The sequence below is a fragment of the Macrobrachium nipponense genome, chromosome 40 (genome assembly GCF_015104395.2).
Source record: "Macrobrachium nipponense isolate FS-2020 chromosome 40, ASM1510439v2, whole genome shotgun sequence".
NCBI classification, from domain to species: Eukaryota; Metazoa; Arthropoda; class Malacostraca; order Decapoda; family Palaemonidae; genus Macrobrachium; species Macrobrachium nipponense.
Window position 1 is genome coordinate 32,209,379 of NC_061101.1, and position 18,695 is coordinate 32,228,073.

Here is an 18,695-nt window from a genome sequence, read left to right on the forward strand (position 1 = left end):
TTCGTTCCAAGCCCTACAAAAACACCCCAGGTAAAATTTTATAATAAAGCTAAATTGACCAACAAACATTGAAATACAACAATTTGGACCATTCAATACTAACTTAATATGTACTACTATATGTACCTGTAAATAGTGTATTATGTATATGGTATACAAGAAATACTGTACGTACATATGTAGTAAAATGTGGAACCTTACCTTTTGAGTGAGGCTATCTCCGAAAGTGGCACAAGAGAGGAGGACAAATGGCAGAAAATTTGTTACATAGTATGTACACTTAACTTTACAAAACACTTTAAAATGTCAGGAAACATAGACTAAACTTTACGAAACACATTAACCCTCTTACGCCGATGCGGTATGATAAAAATTGTCTCCCGTATGCTGGGGGGTCTGGGAGTGAGCGCCGAAGCGGAAAAAATATTTTTTTTTTTCAAAAAATCACAGTGTGCTTAGTTTTCAAGATTAAGAGTTCATTTTTGCTCCTTTTTAGTCATTGCCTGAAGTTTAGTATGCAAGCATCAGAAATGAAAAAATAATCAGTATCATGCGATATATGATAGCGCAAATACAGATTTCATATATAATTGTTATTCAAATCGCGCTGTGCGGAAAACAGTTAAAGCTAACGAGTTACTTTTTTGTTGTTGTATTGTACACTAAATTGCAATAATTATCCATAAACAGGTGGTATCTCTGGTTACGGAAATGATCCACAAGCCTGAAAACAGTTTCACGCATCGTGGAGAAAACCCCGGAATACACTAAGAAGTCCACGACATATCCAGTGTTGGACTCGGTAATAAAAAAAAATTTCACTCCATATTTCTTCGGCTTCTTGGGGTTATACACTTTAATGCTTAGACGTCCTTTGTAAGGCATCATCCCCTCATCCAAAGAAAGGTTCTTTCCAGGAACCACGAGAATTTTGCAACGTTCACGAATGTATTCCAACACTGGGCGCACTAAGATGAGGCGATCGGAGTTATTCCCGGGTATGGCCCTTCAGTTGAAGCGTTGAAATACCTGTCCAATGCCAGGAAAGTATCACGGGGCCATAATGCCGGGCACATTGGGCGTACCTAAAAAAAAATTCCGCCTCCAATATTGCCTGACGTCGGCAGCAGGCATCAATCCAATAAAAATGTGGAGCCCCACAAAATGCGCCATGCTACCAGGTACTCGAGCAATTCCCGCGTAAGGAACAGCTGAATGAACCCCAGAGCAGTGAGAGGAACAGGTACGGTGAGCCCAGGTGTTGCCGTGAATGGGTGCATGTTAGGTGGGGTGGGGTCCTCCGTCCACCCCTCGTCACTCTCGGACGACCGACCTTCACCTTGGCTGGTGCGACGCTCCAACCTTCTACGTGCCGATGCGTGTGGGCGCGGGCACGATTTCGCACACGAAACCCCCCCACTGGCCCATCTCCCTCACTTAGGCCTTCGCTTTCTTTATCGTCATCGACGACAAAACTCGACCCTATATCCTCATCCTCCCCTTCCTAAGATTCCCCCCCATAGGCACTAAAACCACTAAATTCGAGCTCACTTTCGGGATGTGAGCCTCGAACGGACATTGGGGGCAAATATTCATCATCACTGACATCGGGAGTGATGTCCTCATCACTAAATGACCGACCGCCATCAAAATGAGGACTTGCGACATACTCCCGATCAAGCTCCGATAAGTACTCGTCTATGTCCCTTGGTTGGTGACCTCCCAAATTCCTACGAATGCCCCTAAGGACGCCCCGATGCTTCCTAGGGGTTTACTAAAGGCACACGAAGACACAACTTTTGTGATCCTAGAGCACTTTCCTCCACACATGGCCGCACAGAACGGTGTTGAGGCGCGAGGTCATCCTGGGTGCTTGGTCCTTCGCCAGCATCCAAGTCCAAAATACGGCTCACACGATCTCTTCCGACAGGTAAAACGCGCCTTTTGCATTCCATACGTCGTTGAGACATCTCTATGAACGTCCTGTAGCACCACAAATATTCACTCTCTCGCACAAGTTCTGTAAAACACGATTGCGGCAAAATATCGCTCTCGGACGACGCGTTGCTGATGCTTGCTGATGCGATAAGGAAGGATTTCGCGCATGCGCACTTGGGTCACGCTTCTAAACAAAACAACAGCTTGATCCGTGAACTCCCAGCATCCCCCAAGGCGCATGATTCAAAAGTTTTCAGCTGGCCTAGTAGGCCTATAAGTATTTTTCCGCGAATTTAAAAAAAAAAAAATAAAAAAAAATAGTCGATGTTTAAGTACGTCCAATCGGCACCCGGGAGACAATTTATCTTGACGTTTAATACGTCCAATCGGCATAAGAGGGTTAACAAAACCGTAACACTTAACTTTACAAAAAAATTAAAATTAAATTTATTTTTTTATTTTTTTTTTATTTTTACATTTTTTATTTTTTTATTTTGATACATCACCACTTTCAACTTTCTGTTTTTTCGTAGTATCAATTGGATCTTCCTTTTTGCTTACTCCTACTAAAGGCCTCTTTAAAAAATCACTATCCAAGGAAGATCGCTTCTGCCTACTTTTCACAATGTTCCTGAAACAACTCGGGCAAACGTCATCGAACTGGCCGCGAAGCAGACGACCTGGTTGTAAGAGCCTTTTCGGGTGGTCCCCCTCTTTTCAACATATGATTGCCCCTTATGAAAAGCACCTAGAGCATCCTTAATTTCTGCCATTGTCATAGGGTCGTCCTCCTCCTCCTCACCGCTGCTAGAGAACTCTTCTTGAACAACGTTATGTTGCATGGCCTCCAACTCCTTCAGGACATCCGTTGTAAGCTCCTCTTTGTGCTCCTCGAGACGGTCATTGATGTCGTCCTCGTCAACGACAAGCCCCATGGACTTGCCGAGTACAACGATCTTGTCAAGATCTGGTTGTGAAACAGTTTCAGGATCATCAACTGTTCCTGAATCTGCACCAGCTTCACCCACGTCGAATCACTCGAAGTCTCGGCCGGATATGGCATCAAGCCAGTTTCCTCCACAAAGAATTCAATGGTTCGCCTCGAAACCTCCTGCCAAGCTTGATCGATGAGTCGAATGCATATCACAACATCGAAATGCTCCTTCCAAAGTTCACGCAAGGTGAGGTTTGTGGTATCGGTGATGTCGAAACATTTCTTCAAAAGATGTTTCGTATACAGCTTCTTGAAGTTCAATATCACTTGTTGGCCCATGGGCTGGAGGGGTGGGGTGGTGTTAGGCAGAAGATAAAGAACCTTGATAAAAGAATACTCAGCTAGGATATCTTCCTCGAGGCCAGGAGGGTGAGCAGGGGCATTGTCCAACAACAGCAGACATTTCAGAGGGAGGCGCTTCTCTTCCAAGAATTTCTCCACTGTCGGGCCAAAAACACAGACTTACCCCACTCGGTGAACAAGTTCGTTACCCAGGCTTTCGCATTAAGCCTTCCACATCACTGGAAGCTTCTCCTTTAGTACTTTGTGGGCCTTGAAGGCTCGAGGAGTCTCCGAATGATACACAAGTAGGGGCTTCACCTTGCAGTCCCCACTGGTGTTCAAACAAAGTGCGAGCGTAAGCCTGTCTTTCATAGGCTTATGCCCGGGTAGCTTCTCTTCCTTCGTGATGTACGTCCGACGAGGCATTTTTTTCCAAAAAAGGCCAGACTCATCACAGTTGAAGACTTGCTGAGAACTGTAGCCTTCCTTGATTGTCATCTCGTTGAACGTCTGAATAAAGGCTTCGGCCGCTTTCGTGTCTGAGCTGGCCGCCTCCCCATGCCGCACTACCGAATGGATGCCAGTCCGTTTACGGAATTTTTCGAACCACCCATGAGAAGCCTTGAACTCTGGGGTTGGCGTCGGTGTCCCTTCTCCTCCGTCGTCTTCAGCCAGGGAAATCAAATCACTGAAAATAGCGCTAGCCTTGTCGTGCACATGGATCCTCTTGCTAGACAAAGTCACACCCTTGGAAGGTGTAGCTGCTTTGATGGCTTCCTTCTGCTTAAGGATGGTGCCTATCGTCGACGGATTTTGGCCATATTCCTTAGCAATCAAACTCAACCGCATGCCAGCTTCATAATTCTTGATAATCTCCACCTTTGTCTCCAAAGAAAGCATCCTCTTCTTTCCGTGAACTTCAACTTTCTTGGGACCCATGACTACATATATACTGTACATAATTAAGTTATGTAGTATACGTACAGTAGTACCTCAAGATACGAAAGGCTCAACTTATTACGAAAAATCCCAAGTTAACGACAAAGCTAAGAAAGAAAAATTTTACTGCTCTACATACGAAAAGTTTTCAAGATACGAAAGATTGTTGCTATAAGTCCCGAGATTTGCCCGGACCACCGAGAACAATTTTAAAACTCCCGCGCCGCCAACTGAGTAAACTCGCCACCATCCTCCTGCTCTCCCATTGGTTCCTGATGCTAGTCACCCCATAAGGTCCTGCTCCTATTGGTCAGCATCTACCCCTTGTGCTTTAAGTATTCTATTGGTAAAAGGTTGCTGTAAATTGAAAAACTTATGTATTCATGCAATACATTTAATAAAAGAAAGAACATTAGATAAAGATAGAATAATAGAATAGATGGAATTATTATACTGTTTGTAGTTTTCAGTAATTGAAGAGAGATAATGAAAATTTATGGCTTACTGTGTAAAAGTAATTGCTTGGCGATCGTTCGATACTTGTAAGTGCTGGATGTAAACAGACGTTGGAAGCCTTTTTTTGTTTGTTATATAGTTAATGTTACTTAATAATTATTTTGAAATGAGTACATGCAATACATTTAATAAAAAAATGTGAATTAGATATCATCATAAAATATAAAAATAAATCAGACTGCCAACAAATACGCATTTTTTAGAATTATTCTTCTGCTTTATTATTACGTTATGTATACGTATTTCGTATGTTTCACTATAGCTGTCAGTAACTCAGTATCTCCGTTAGGTAAAAGATAGAATAAAGAATAGAATGAATGGTTATTATACTGTTTGGTGGTTTCATTAGCTGAAGAGAGATACTAATGACAATTTATGGCTTACTGTGTGCTAGGAAAAATGATTGCTTGGCGCTCGTTCGATACTCTTAAGACGGGTAAGAGCTGAGAATGTAAACAATCGATTGGAAGGTTTTTTGTTTGTTTGTGTATTATAGTTAATGATTAATTAATAATTATTTGAAATGAGTACATACTGATTATTTATACATTTTATTGGCATATTCTAAGCTTTTAGCTCTTAGGTTTAGATGTCAGAATCATAGACTAGGCTACAGTAGCAACCGCTAACATAGGCTAGGCTTATTGCTAAGGGACATATGCTAAAGTCCTAATATATGCAGTAAAAAATGGGGTTGAAACATTACATGCAGTTGAATATTACTCAAGTATGTACAGTATTTTGCCTTTTTGGAGTCATATTTCTTCCGTCGTAACCCTAGAACATGTGTTTTAGGCCTGGAAATATAATTTACTGGGGTGTTTTTGGAAGGCTTGGAATGGATTAGCCATTTTACATGTAAAATGTGTTCCAGGATACGAAAAACTCTTGATACAAAGGCCGTCTCGGAACGGATTAATTTCGTATCTCGAGGTACCACTGTATGTGCTAAAGTTCTCACACAACACGATGAAGTAGTACTACAATGAAATCACTAACGAATTTACGTTAATAAATGAAATCGTATAGAACGAACGAATTCCGCGTGCTTACGATAACGATGCTGCTGCTGAGTGGCCTAAGAAGCACGCCGCTACATAGATGCACAATGGGAGAGATGCTGACCAATAGGAGAGCAGGATCTTATGGCAGTGACTAGCATCAGGAACCAATGGGAGAGCGGGAGGATGGTTGCGAGTCTACTCAGTTGGCGGTGCGCTAGTTTTAAAATTGTTATCGGTGGCCCGGGCGAATCTCGGGACTTTACAGCAACAACCTTTCGTATCCTGAACTCTTTTTGTATGTAAGAGCCAAAAAAATCTTCGTATTTGCTTTCGTAACTCAAATTTTTCGTAAGTTGAGCCTTTCCTATGTTGAGGTACCACTGTAATTCTTTTTTAAGGGTAATGTATTAACATAACTTTTAAATGAAATTACAGTACCTTTACATCATGTAAAAGTTAGTTTAATACTTAGGAAGCATGATTAGGGTCATATTTGGCATTCAAACTCTAGATATAAGCATTTAATAGCATTTTTAGAGACCATGACAAAAATATTTGTGAGATTCAGCTAACGCGAGGGGGTCTGGTACCTAAGCCGCATGTAAGTTCAGGATATAACTACTCTAGTAAAAGGACAAATGACCTAAACCGGTCACATTGATTTTATCATTATAAGTATAGAAGTCCTTACATACAATAACAAAATTTTGTGCAGCATCTGCTAACACCTTCATTAGATGTTCCTCAGAAGTAAGATGAGGTGAAAGGGACACCAAGTACAGAGCTTCACACTCAATCAGCACAGTCCTATCCACTTAAAGGAGAGGATAGGATGGAAAATCAGTATGTGATCTACTAATCAATGGTTTTCATTTCAATAGATCTACTAATCAATAGTTTTCATTTTAATAAAGTTCAGCCTTATACCTCACTAAATACATTGCTCCATGTCACAAATGACACTAAGGGCAGCTTAATTTCTCAGAAATGGAGACTACTGCATCCATAAGCATTGAATCATCAGCAAATTGAACAGTGGATGTTGCCTCATCTGCATTTTGAACATACTTGTTTTCCAGGCCAACAACCATATCACTTGTATACACTAAAGATAACAGTGGGCCATGAGCACTACCCTATGGAATAGTACTTACGATCCCACCAACAGCAACTTGCTTGAGCTTGATGACTCCACTAACTCCTTATGCCTTCCGAAGCCCAGCGATTCATAGACTAATTCCTGAATCGCCTGATTCATGACAGTGTATCTAACCTTGCCTGGCAAGGCCAGATATCGTTCCAGAGTCTCTCATATACTGTTTATGGTTGACTGGACAAAAGACAGGTTTTCACTTGAATGGGGGAGAAGTCACAGGAGGATTTCAGTAACTGACAGCTCCACCTCAACTAATATCCATACTCAGTGTTCTGGAGACAGGTCCCATCTCAGAATATCCTTCTTTATCTGTACAGAAAGGGGAAAGAGTCTGCCCTTGGAAATGGAACTGCCTGCCTTAAGTTGTTCATCAGGAAAATGTATGTGGAGGGTGCAGCTCTATAAATGAAAGGGTATTTTGATGAGGCCCAATGTTAAAAATGTTAAGCCTGTATGGGTGATGACTTGAATTTGTCCCAAATTCTTTCACTGTGAATTTCAGTGAGAGGAAGGGGTCCATGGAATTGGTTATCCCTTACCTGTGAAGGTCAGTTGAGAACAGAGGGCCAGTTATGTCCTTGGTCGTTTCAAGGACACATCATACAGCAATCAGTAAAACAAAGGCATATCAGATAAGAAAATCATCTGTTTAGCCTTGGTTACAATACCTCAATCCCAGCCCTCCATCAATACCAGAGTGCCAAGTCCCAAAGCCACTCCTGCCAGTTCAAGACAGCAGGGATCTCTCATGTAGATCACTTCAGCTGGAGAGAAAGTCACCTGTTGTGGTAGAAAGGACCCTGGGACATCCTTCATAGTAACCTATGCAGCCAATGGAACAGTGATACACTAGCAAAGAAGCCCTGAGTCCTTTAAAACCTCTGCATGCAATGGTCAGGGCAAGAAAAATAAGGCTGGGCTGTCATTGGCAATGTTAGCCCCTACTCCTATTTCACCCTAAAGCAAAGCCCAAGAACTTTTAAAGTATCTGATATTAACCTTTAAACGCAGAGCCTCTATTTACAAAAGTGTCTGTCGTATGCTGGCGGCGTTCGGGAGTTAGCGCCAAAGCGGAAATTTAAAAAAAAAAATAACAGCACGCTTAGTTTTTAAGTTTAAGAGTTCATTTTTGGCTCCTTTTTTTGTCATTGCCTAAGTTTAGTATGCAACCATCAGAAATGAAAAAAAAATATCATTATCATATATAAACATTGGAATATATGAGTGCAAAAAAAAAAAAATTTTTTTTTCATATACAATTGTATACAAATCGCGCTGTGAGCAAACGGTTGTTTAAGCTGATGAGTTTAATTTTTTTTTTTTTCATTGTATTGTACACTAAATTGCAATGATTTTCGTAGATAACAAATTGTAAAACAATCAAAGCAACACAAAGAAAATATTATCACAAAATGATGCATGAATTCGTAACGTGCGGACATAAAAACTATTTTTTTTTTTCTAAAATTCACCATAAATCAAAATATTGTGCTAGAAACTTCCTGTTTGTTGCAAAATGAAGGTAATTGATTGGATATTACTAAACTGTAAGTGTTTTAGCTTACAAAACTGCAGTTTTTTTTTTTTTTACCATTTCGGTCGAGTTAAATTTGACCGAAGGTCGATTTTTTTCTATTTATCATGATTTATATGAAAATATTTCAAAACTGATAAAAGCTACAACCATGGGTTATTTTTTGTTTTATTCTACATGATATTGCACACATTTTCATATATAACACTTTATGCAAGGCGTAATATAAAACGGTGCAAAGACAAGGTGACTAAAGAAATTCTGGGATTTTCAGCTGAGTTACCACGCGCGGAGGGAAGGAAAAAGTCTTTTTTTAAAAATTCAACCTAAATTGAAATAGCGTGCTAGAGACTTTCCGTTTGTTGCAAAATGAAGGTAAATGATTGAGTGTTACTAGAATGTAAGAGTTTTAGCTTACAATTGCATTTTTTGACCATTTTGGTCGAGTCAAAGTTGACTGCAGGTTGAAATTTTGGCACTTGTCATGATTTATATGAAAATATTTCAAAACTGATAAAAGCTACAACCATGACTTATTTTTTGTTGTATTCTAAATGAAATTGTGGACCTTTTCATGCATAACACTTTATTTAAGGCCTAATAGAAAATGGTGCAAAAATTACGACAAGGTGACTAAAGAAATTCTGAGATTTTCAGCAGAGTTACCGCGCGGGGAGGGAAGGAAAAAAATTTTTTTCTTCAAAAATACACCATAAATTGAAATATTGTGCTAGAGAATTCCCGTCTGTTTCAAAATGAAGGTAAATGATTGAATGTTACTAGTAGAATGTAAGGGTTTCAGCAGAGTCACTTGCAAAAGTTCTGCAAAACACGAATGCGTCAAGAAAATCACTCTCCGGCGAAGCATCGCTGGATGCTTTTTTAAGTGCAGAAGAAACGAAATTTGTGCAGTCGCGGCTGGGTAACGCTTGTAAACAAAACAACAGCGTGATCCGTTAACTCCCAGCTCCCTCCCTCAAGGAAGCGATTTAACATTTTTCGCAAACTAGGCCTATAACTATTTTTTACGCGAATATTTAAAAAACTTTTGAAGTCGATGTACTGTACGTCCACTTTGCACCCGACGGACAATTTTAGTCGACATACAATACGTCCAGTTGGCGGTTAAGGGTTAACTAAACTATTTGTAGGTCAGAACTCTACCAGAAGATTCAATCTTACTGTCCAGCCACAATTTGGCCACTGAAGTATCTCTCACAGGATTCAGAAAAGCATTTGTCCATGAACATTACAAGCCCATGTTACTACTACCTGCAGTTAGATACGGTACGTACTGCTAAAAAGAGAGGTAAATTAAACCCCAAACAATTCCAGTATAGAAAACTATAAATATTTTTCTTTGAAAGTATAGAACTTTTGCATATTTATTCAAATATCAAATGCAAACTATACAATTTTCAACAATCTACTTGCCCTGCAGGCAATTAAATAACAACTAATCGTACCTGACTTGTAGCATTTTAAATATTTTTTTTAAACAAAGCAGGGCACTGGGCCTGGTTGTGGGAGGAGTTGAATAATAGTTTATAATATTTATTTTCATCTATGAATTTCAAGATGCTCCCCTTCAGGAAGGCCAAATTCCACTTCACTGTGGTTCCAAATCATGCAGTTTTAAGTGCATTTTGAGGTGAACAAATCCACTGTGAACATAATTTTTACAGTATCTCACAACAAAGAAATAAAATACCACTTAATGTCATAGTTATCTACTGTATATACAAGGAGAAAATAACTGATGAGAATGGTCTCAGCTCCCAGTTTAATTACTGTTAGGACTGATAAATAATTCACTACTAGGCACTAGACAACTTGATTCAAAGCATCGTAAAACAAGCCTGTTCTTTTCATAGAGAGACATCACTTTATTCTATTCTAATGCACTGAGAATACAAAGGTGACACCCTTTTCTGGCCATGGTTAATATTCAATGAGTACATACCTTCGAAAAGAGATGAATCCATTAACTGGTCCAAAGTTCCCAACTGGTCAGGATTTGCAACCATATCAACAATGGTTCTCCAAGAATTTCACGAGCCTCTTCACTTTCCAGAACACTCTCTAGTCGCTGGAATGCATCTTGATCTAATGGAAGTTCTGCATAGTTCATTCCCCCACTCACTTGTCCTGCAGAAAAGGTTACCATTAAATCAAAAAGATGTTTTTGTATAAATAAGTGAAAATGTGACAGAGATGCAGTACTAGAATTCTAGTATAGCTACCAGATTAAGTTTAAAAGATAATTGTAGTAATAAACAATAATGGAATAGCTGAAACATAAGATATATTAAATTTACAAAGTAGAGGGCATCAGAGAAAACAATTACAAATATAATAGGAGATGTAAGTTTACATCACATAACCTGCTGCAAAGTGGATTTCATAGTGAGAGATAGATAAGAAACTAGATACTAAAATAAGTATCATATGAGAATTAGTAAATGTAGAACTAAAGTAGTAGGCAGAGACCCTTGAAATACAACTAATACAAGACAGCAGTTATGAATACAGGCAGGTACAGGTTACTGACGGCTTCAGTTATTGTCAATTTCGTTTTCTGGTGCTTGTCTTGCGCTGAAAATCAACAATTTTTGGTGCAAAATGCCCAATTTTCAGTTAACGACGGTGATAATATAATACTGGCACAGATACATTCTTAACGGGGAAGACATTAACCAGTTATCGGTGCGATAAGTGGATTTTGGTTACAGGTGATTTTCACTTATCATCAAGACGCGTTTGGAACAGAATCCCTACTTAACCCTTAAATGTCGAAGCGGTATTTTAAAAATTGTCTCCCGTATGCCGGTGGCGTTCGCAAGTGACGCTGAAGCAGAAAAAATGATTTTTTCAAAAATCACAAGCACATTGTAAAACGATCAAGGTAAACACACAGAAAATTTATCACAAAATGATGCATGAATTCGTAACGCGCATATGTTAAAAAAGGGATTTTACGAAGGAAAAAGCTATTTCTGGGCAAGGGACCGTGTCGCCCAGTGAAATGTCCCTTTAGCACACATTTCTAAGGTAAATATTGCTAACATTACCAGAGAAAAAGCTAAATTGGAATGTCAGAATATTCTGACTCGCTCACCTTAGTATAAAAGGTGTCGGTATGGTTTCGGGGGCAGTGAAACCACTACCATGGGTCTCTTTAACCATTTAGATCCATCCTTCTACAAAAATTCTCCTACCTGAGAGGGCCGATGCAAGGCCCGCACCCAGCTACGACTACTACTAGCGCTCCCCGACGCCATCACTAGCGCCTCTACTGGTCATCCTTGGAGTTAGACTGTCAAGCTTGGGCCCAAGGGTGGGTGTAAAGAAGGGTGGGATTTCACTGGGCGCCACTGGGCCCCTTGCCAGAAATAGATTTTTCCTTCGTCAAAATCCCTTTTCTGGGCTCAGCCGTGTCGCTTCGTGAAATAGTACCAGAGAAATGGCCACAAGCTTGAATGAGGATATAGCATGAGTAAGGATTAATCTTTAAACTAGATACAATTTCACAGATTAAATATGTGAGAGTAATCCTAGCATAAAAATAAGGAAAACATCACAATAAGGGCCCTTTTAGGCATCTAAGGCATTAAAAAGGGAACATGGTGGCAGAATTGCAGGAAGGATGTCAATGAGGCAGGTAGAAAGGAGATCTAGATCTAATTACTAAACTACTTAAGCAGTGTCAGGAGAAACTGTGTTCCCCGCTGCCACTGCTGGGAATTTAAGAGCTTCTAAGGACTTAAGGTAGTTGACGTTTGAGTAATACTGTCAAGAGATTTCCAGCCTGTATACTTTTTCAGATCATCAAAATTCATATGTTGAAAGTAGTTGATCGAGGTAGCTACTGCCCTAATATTGTGAACTTGGGGGAACATTTGGGTTGGCTTGTTTAATAAAGTATAAATTTTGTTGTCTAATACCTTTTAAGGAAATGGTGCCACCCTTTTCCCTCGTGAACAAAGGGCCAGAGGATCTCATGGCTGTCCTGGAAAGATATGCTCGTAAGGATATGCTCGTAAGGCAGTAACTGGACATAAGGAAGGGTCCTGAGGAAGAGGAAGGATCTTCCAAGGAGCCCATCTCATTGATGGATCCTCGTTTTTGGCCAAGAATTGACGATCTGTAGAGAGTAAAACTTCTCCTGACGGGAGAAATTCTATGACCTGAGTCTCTAGATAGAGCCGACAGTTCAGATACCCTGGCTCCTGAGCCAATCTTAGAAGAAATAATGTTTTCCTCAGGAGGGTAAGAAATCACATGAGTTGTTATCAGTATCTGAGGCTAGCTTGAGAACATCATTCAAGAACCATGACACTGAGCTAGGCCTCTCTGATGGTCTGAGTCTAGCACAGGCTCTAGGGATAGATGAAAAATAGAAGTCTCTTAGATCTATTTTAAAACCATACTGGAATATTTTCTTTAGTGCTGATTTAGTAGTAGTAATAGTACGGGCTGCTAAACCTTTTTCAAATAATGATCTAAAGAAGGAAAAAGCCAGGTTGGTAGTCATGGTTTGAGATTCGGTCCCCCTCAGAAAATTGGCTAGTTTCTTAACAGTCGAGTCATATTGACGAAGGGTCGATTCTCTTTATCCGATTCTAGGAATAGGATGTTTTGAGGATTGATATCTGCATCCCTTTTAGCCACGAACTTCATGAAGTCCATAAAGTTGGGTTTTGAGAATTCCTGAGGAAGCGAACACAGTCTTCATTTGCATACTTGAGATAGCTTGGGATTGGGAATCCGTTGAGGTCGGAGACACCTAATTCCAGCAGGAGTGGGAACCAGTTTGCTCTTGGACCAACCATTGGGGGCTACTAGGGCGAATTGTCCCTTGAAGGTCCTGAGTTTTGCACAGAACTTTCAGGAGAAAGATTCACTGGAGGAAAGATGTAGATCTTCTTCCATTGATTCCAGTCTATGGCCATGGCGTCCGTGGCATAAGCCGAGGGTCCAGGTTGGGAGCCACATAGCAGGGAAGCTTGTGGTTTGACTCTTTGTGCGAAAAGATCCACCTGGAGCCCTGGAACCTGCTGGCAGATCCAATTGAATGGTCGCCTGTCCAGAGACAACTCCAACTCTAGAGGGACTGAGCGAGACAAGGCATCTGGTATCACGTTCTTCACTCCCGCTAGGTGAGTGGAGGACAGTGCCATTTGTACTTGGCTGCCAGTAGAAAATATGGCTATCATGACATGGTTCACATGGCTTGACTTGGAACCTCCTCTGTTGATGCAGTGTACTACTACTGCAGTCTAATACCAGCTTGATGTGAGATCCCTTGGCTGGCTGAAGTCTTTCCAGAGTGAGGAATACCGCCATAGCTTCCAGCACATTGATATGGAGCCGGCGGAATGGAAGGGACCAAGTCCCTTGTACCTTTTTGTACCGAGAGTACCCTCCCCAGCCGCTTAGTGAAGCATCTGTGTGGATAACTAATGCCGAGGAGGAAACTGGGAGAAAATTGACTTTGATAAATTCTTGACCTCCGCCCAAGGGCGGAGGCGTTTGCGAAGTATCACCTGGGATAGCTGACAACTTGTCCCGGGACTTGTTGTTTGCTCTTGAGCGCCAGACACGTTTGTGTCTTTGAGTTTTTTGCCTTCAGTAGAACGTTCTGTTACTGAGGCAATTGAAAGAGAGCCTAGGATCCTTTCCTGGCTTCTCCTGGATGTCTGTTTGCACTTGAGCAATTGCCTGGTTGCTTTGGCTATTTCTTTTCTCTTTGACGACGGAATTGATAGTGTGTGGGAGTTTAAATCCCACTGAATGCCGAGCCACTGAAAGCGAGAGTCCGGTGTCATCCTGGACTTGGTCTTGTTTATCTGGAACCCTAGATGTTCCAGAAACTTTATCACCTTGACCGTTGCTTTGTGGCATTCTTCGATACTTGTTGCCCAACCGAGCCAATCGTCCAGATACGCAACTACCATTATCCCCTGGGATCTGAGTTGTTGAACTACTGTCTCTGGTATCTTCGTCAATACCCCTGGGGGCTACGTTTAGCCCGAAGGGCATTACCTTGAAGGAGAATGCCTGGTTCCCTAGCCTGAAACCTAGGTACGGGCGGAAGTGTCTTGCCACTGGGACATGATAGTATGCGTCTGTAAGATCGATAGAGGTGGTGACGGCCCCACATGGGAGTAAGGTCCGCACCTGCGGAGATAGTCAGCATCTCTGAACTTGTCGCAACAAATGAATAAGTTTAGACGGGACAAGTCTAGAATTATTCTTCGTTTGGTTGAGCCTTTCTTTGGCAAGCTGAACAAGCGACCTTGAAACTTTAAATGCTTGACTTTTGACACTACTCCTTTCTGAAGGAGTTCTTGGGCATACTCCATCAATTCCGTTGTTGGTTGTTGATAGAAGGTCTTGGATGGAGGGGGACCTTTGGTCCAACTCCATCCTAGGCCTTTGGACACAATACTCTGTGCCCAGTTGCTGAACCTCCATCTGTGGCGAAAGAGGAACAGTCTCCCTCCTACCTGAGGGTTCTCACTGGCTTGGGGCAGGTCGAGATCCGCGCCCTCCCCGTAGGTGCTTCCCCCGGCTGGGTGCTCTTCCGCCACCTCTCTGGCGAAAGGCACCCCTAGCCCTGCTGCCACTTCCAAACCTATTAAGGGTTGGAAAGACTGGCCCTCAAACACTGGGTTGAAGGCCAGAGAGACAAGCACTAAAGGAGGTAGAAGCTTGACCCTGAGGAGTCAGCAGCAGAAATTGCTGTTGAGGATGAGCCTTTGATGTAGAAGGCTGTGCCACTTGGGAAACTGGCACTGCCTGCACTACTTGCTGTTGTTGGGGAGCCTGGAAAGGCTGGAATTTCCTAGGCTTTTTGGGTTTTCTGGATGAAGTCGACTCCGGCTTCCTCTTACTTGAGAGACCCCAACGACCTTAAGACTCTGGTCGAGTCTTGTCGCCTCGTACTGTACTGAATTGACGACCGATTCTGGGAAAAGGTCGGCACCCCAGATCGGAGCCGCCAGCAACTTGTTTGGTTCATGGCGGATGGTGGCTTCCTGCAAAACATGTTTTCTGCAGTTAAGCCTCGCCACTATGAAGTCATACAAATCACATTGTACGGTATGTAAATGTGACTTGGCTATAAGTTTGAACAGAGGTTTGTTACCATAAGTAATGGTCGAAACCTCTATCCTAACCAGGGTATTGAGAGACCTGGATAACCTGGTTCGTGCATCAAACTCAGCTGAATGAGGCTGTCTGGGAGCCTGGGAAGTCGTTCGCTGAATTGTATTATTGCACAATCCGGCTTTAACTTTCCGACCGTAAAGGTGGCTGGAAGATCTGCCCAAAGATCTTCCATACCCGGAAGGAGGAGTGACGTGGGCTCCGTTTCCCGAAGCTGAGGCTCGATCTGGCTCGTCTCTCATGGCGCCTGCATCGTCAACTCCATCACTTTTGTGGTGAACGGAATGGGGGTCTCTCCGTCCACCACAAATATGGTAAAAGCGCTCTTAAACGCTTGCATCCTGGTGTTGATGCATTCCCATTCTTCCAGGCTTCTCAGCCAGTCCCGCTGAGCCTGATTCCCACCGACGCCGAAAGATTACGGTTCTCCATTTGGGATATTATCTTCCCTCCTCATAGCTTGCCTCCGTCAGGCAGGCGTAACCAATGAAGGGGGGTTGCAAGTTTGCTGGGTGGAACTCAAAGTCCTCAAGCCTTTCGAGTTCCACAATCCGCCAGCGTTAGCATCCCGTCCTTAAAGGAGGCATAGGACGATATCCTCCGGGGATTACTCGCCGTGTAAGGAGGGAGGGTGTTCTAGTCCGCATGGCCTGGGCTACCACATGGGGCTGAGGAAGAGCTGCCATAGGGTTTTCCTGGGGAGACCTGCATCAGGGTTCTCTTGACTGGCCAGCCTTTCCGAGATGTCCCGGATCGACTGGCCTGACTCCTCAAAGGAAGACGAGATGTGGGAGAGCATCTCCTGAAACTTGTCTTGAACTAAGTTCCCCACTAGACTTCCCACTAGTCGAAGGAACTAGGTTCCTGCTTCCCGCTGGGAGTCTTAGGTGCGGTCCTGTAGAGGTTGAAGGCTCAGGATCAGACAGGAGCTGAGCCTTGTCTCTGGAGGACTTGCCTCTGGACCCTTTGGAGTGAGACGACGACTTGGGTTTCTTTGGTCCGGGATGGTGAGCCGGAGTCTTAAGAGAACCGCTAGGAGCCGTCTTTCTTAGACAGCGTCTTTTCGAGCGTCTTCACTTCGCGCTTCCCCCGTTAACTTTAGGGATAGCCTGGGTGGACTTCGGCTAACCGAAAGTCCATCCTCCGAAAATCCTTGGAAGGAAGAAGAAGAGGGGATAGGGGAAGAAGATCCAGAATGGCCCAAGGGTAAACCTTGAGCCCCTAGCAAACCTGCCTCACCCAACGTCCTACCTGCTGCCTCTACCGCCATGGGCTCGAGGTCCAAGTTCAGAGTTGCTACTTCTATTATCTCCGGGTTCCCAGGGTCCGCCAAGGCTTGAGCCACTTGATGCTGGATGGCGGCGATGTATGGGGCCGCCGTTTAACGGGTCGACGTAGGAAGTCGTCTTACTGCCGGGGAAGTTCAGAGCAGCCAACTTCTTATCTAGGATGTAGGGCTGCCCCTCCCTCACCGCTTGAGCAGCCTGAAAGAGAGGGTTAGTATAAATACTAAGCTAATTAAGACTAAAGTATATGATTCGTACAGATATATCACTTATTAGAACTGTATACATATAGGCCAAAACTATACATGACAGTTGTTCTCCGGAAGGTACTTACTCCGGAGGTAACCTGATCCACTAGTTCATAACAGATAGAGCAACTCTCATGATGCCAGAGTGCTATGTCACCGTAGCGGATGGCGCACACAGCATGGGTCCGGCAGACCTCGTGCCCACAGGGGTCCTGCAGGACAGCGTTACAGCCGGATTCCTGGCAATGGGTGGCCTGTAAGTGAACAGATACATGAGTATCGACACTAACTAATTGGACTAAGCAGTACATGCCTATATGCCGGAGCGAGGAGTACGAGAACGGCGAGGAGGAGCAGAGGAGGCCAGTAAAAACTAGTCGGGGGAGCATAGCTCCGCCGCAACAGACGCAAGTAAGCAGGAGGAGAACCCGGATGGTGAGTGGGGACTCCGCCGACCTAGGCAGAATAAAAAGAACATAAACAACTAATAATAAAATAAAACAAAATAAAATAAAGGTAACATGTGGAGAAAAACATGCGGCAGGGCTTCTCTTCAGTCACCACACCTGAGGTCCGGCGGAGCCAGAGGAACCACCGCCGGAGCGATAGAGAGGGGTGGTGACTCGGGGTGAGAGAGAGCTGATCGAAGACCGAGGAGGTCTCAGCGCGGCCGAGTCGGGTGGCCAGCCGAGACCGACCGCACGGGAGACCCCCCCTGGTACCGAAGAGTGAGAGCGGAGAGCCGAGCCAGCCACGGATGTCCCCCTGCAGACAATCCCATCCCTCCCCCCCCCCCCCCCCCCATGGAGAGGGGGAAGAGGGAGGAGATCGGATGGTTGTCATGGGCAATGGGTGAGCGAGCGGTACTCCACCCCTATATGGGGAGGGGGGGGGGGAGGGGGGAGGAAGCGTGGGGAACAGCAGCCAGGTGGCTCGTGGCGATCGCCTGGCTCGTCGTAAACGTGGTGAAGGCCACGGTCGGTCTGAGGTGGCCTAGGCTACCTCTAACCGTCTCAAAGCATGCATCAAAATAGCCTAACGCAACACAGGGAAGATGGAAGATAAATAAGCAGATAGAGAGCAAGCAAAGTCCTGGAGAAGCTAGACGAGCCAACCCAGAAGGGAGGACGTCTAACAACTCGGGAGCTGGCCTCTGCCGATACGTAGGAACGGAGGGTGGCGGCCAGGGTGGTCAGGACTAAAAGGAAGGACAATGTCCTAAAAGGAGCCTAAACAGACCTAAACAAAAGAACATGCATGCATGAACACTGAGCTAAGGAGCGATGTAGGTTACGAGCTCAACAGAGCTTAGGAATCCCTGTGAAAAGCTAAGCAAAAAGAAACATGGAAAAGCTGCACAAAGCATAAAAATGTATATATATAATACTGCTAATATTCAAGCTACAACGGTATAGGAGACCGAAGAAAGCATGAAACAATGAAACACGTGGGACGAGCCGGCCGAGAACGACTCTATAACCAGGCCGAAGGAGGCGCCGTCTTATAACCTAGATAAAAATGGTTAACCGGGTCCCTGGCTGGCTAAAATTAAGTGAAACACTTCTAGCAGTACTTAACTTAGATGCAGCGATGGCTTGAAGTTCCATGATAAGGATAAATCCAGAAAT

At 43.5% G+C, this 18,695-nt stretch overlaps 1 protein-coding gene across 1 annotated transcript in view; it reads right to left on the reverse strand.

The window, feature by feature from the left end:
* LOC135212066 (ABC transporter F family member 4-like) overlaps window positions 1-18,695 on the reverse strand; it is a 182,627-nt gene that overhangs the window by 65,568 nt on the left and 98,364 nt on the right. The window contains 2 exon segments of the mRNA XM_064245410.1: window positions 10,327-10,395; window positions 10,398-10,511. Of these exon segments, the coding sequence (XP_064101480.1) occupies window positions 10,327-10,395; window positions 10,398-10,511 (183 nt within the window).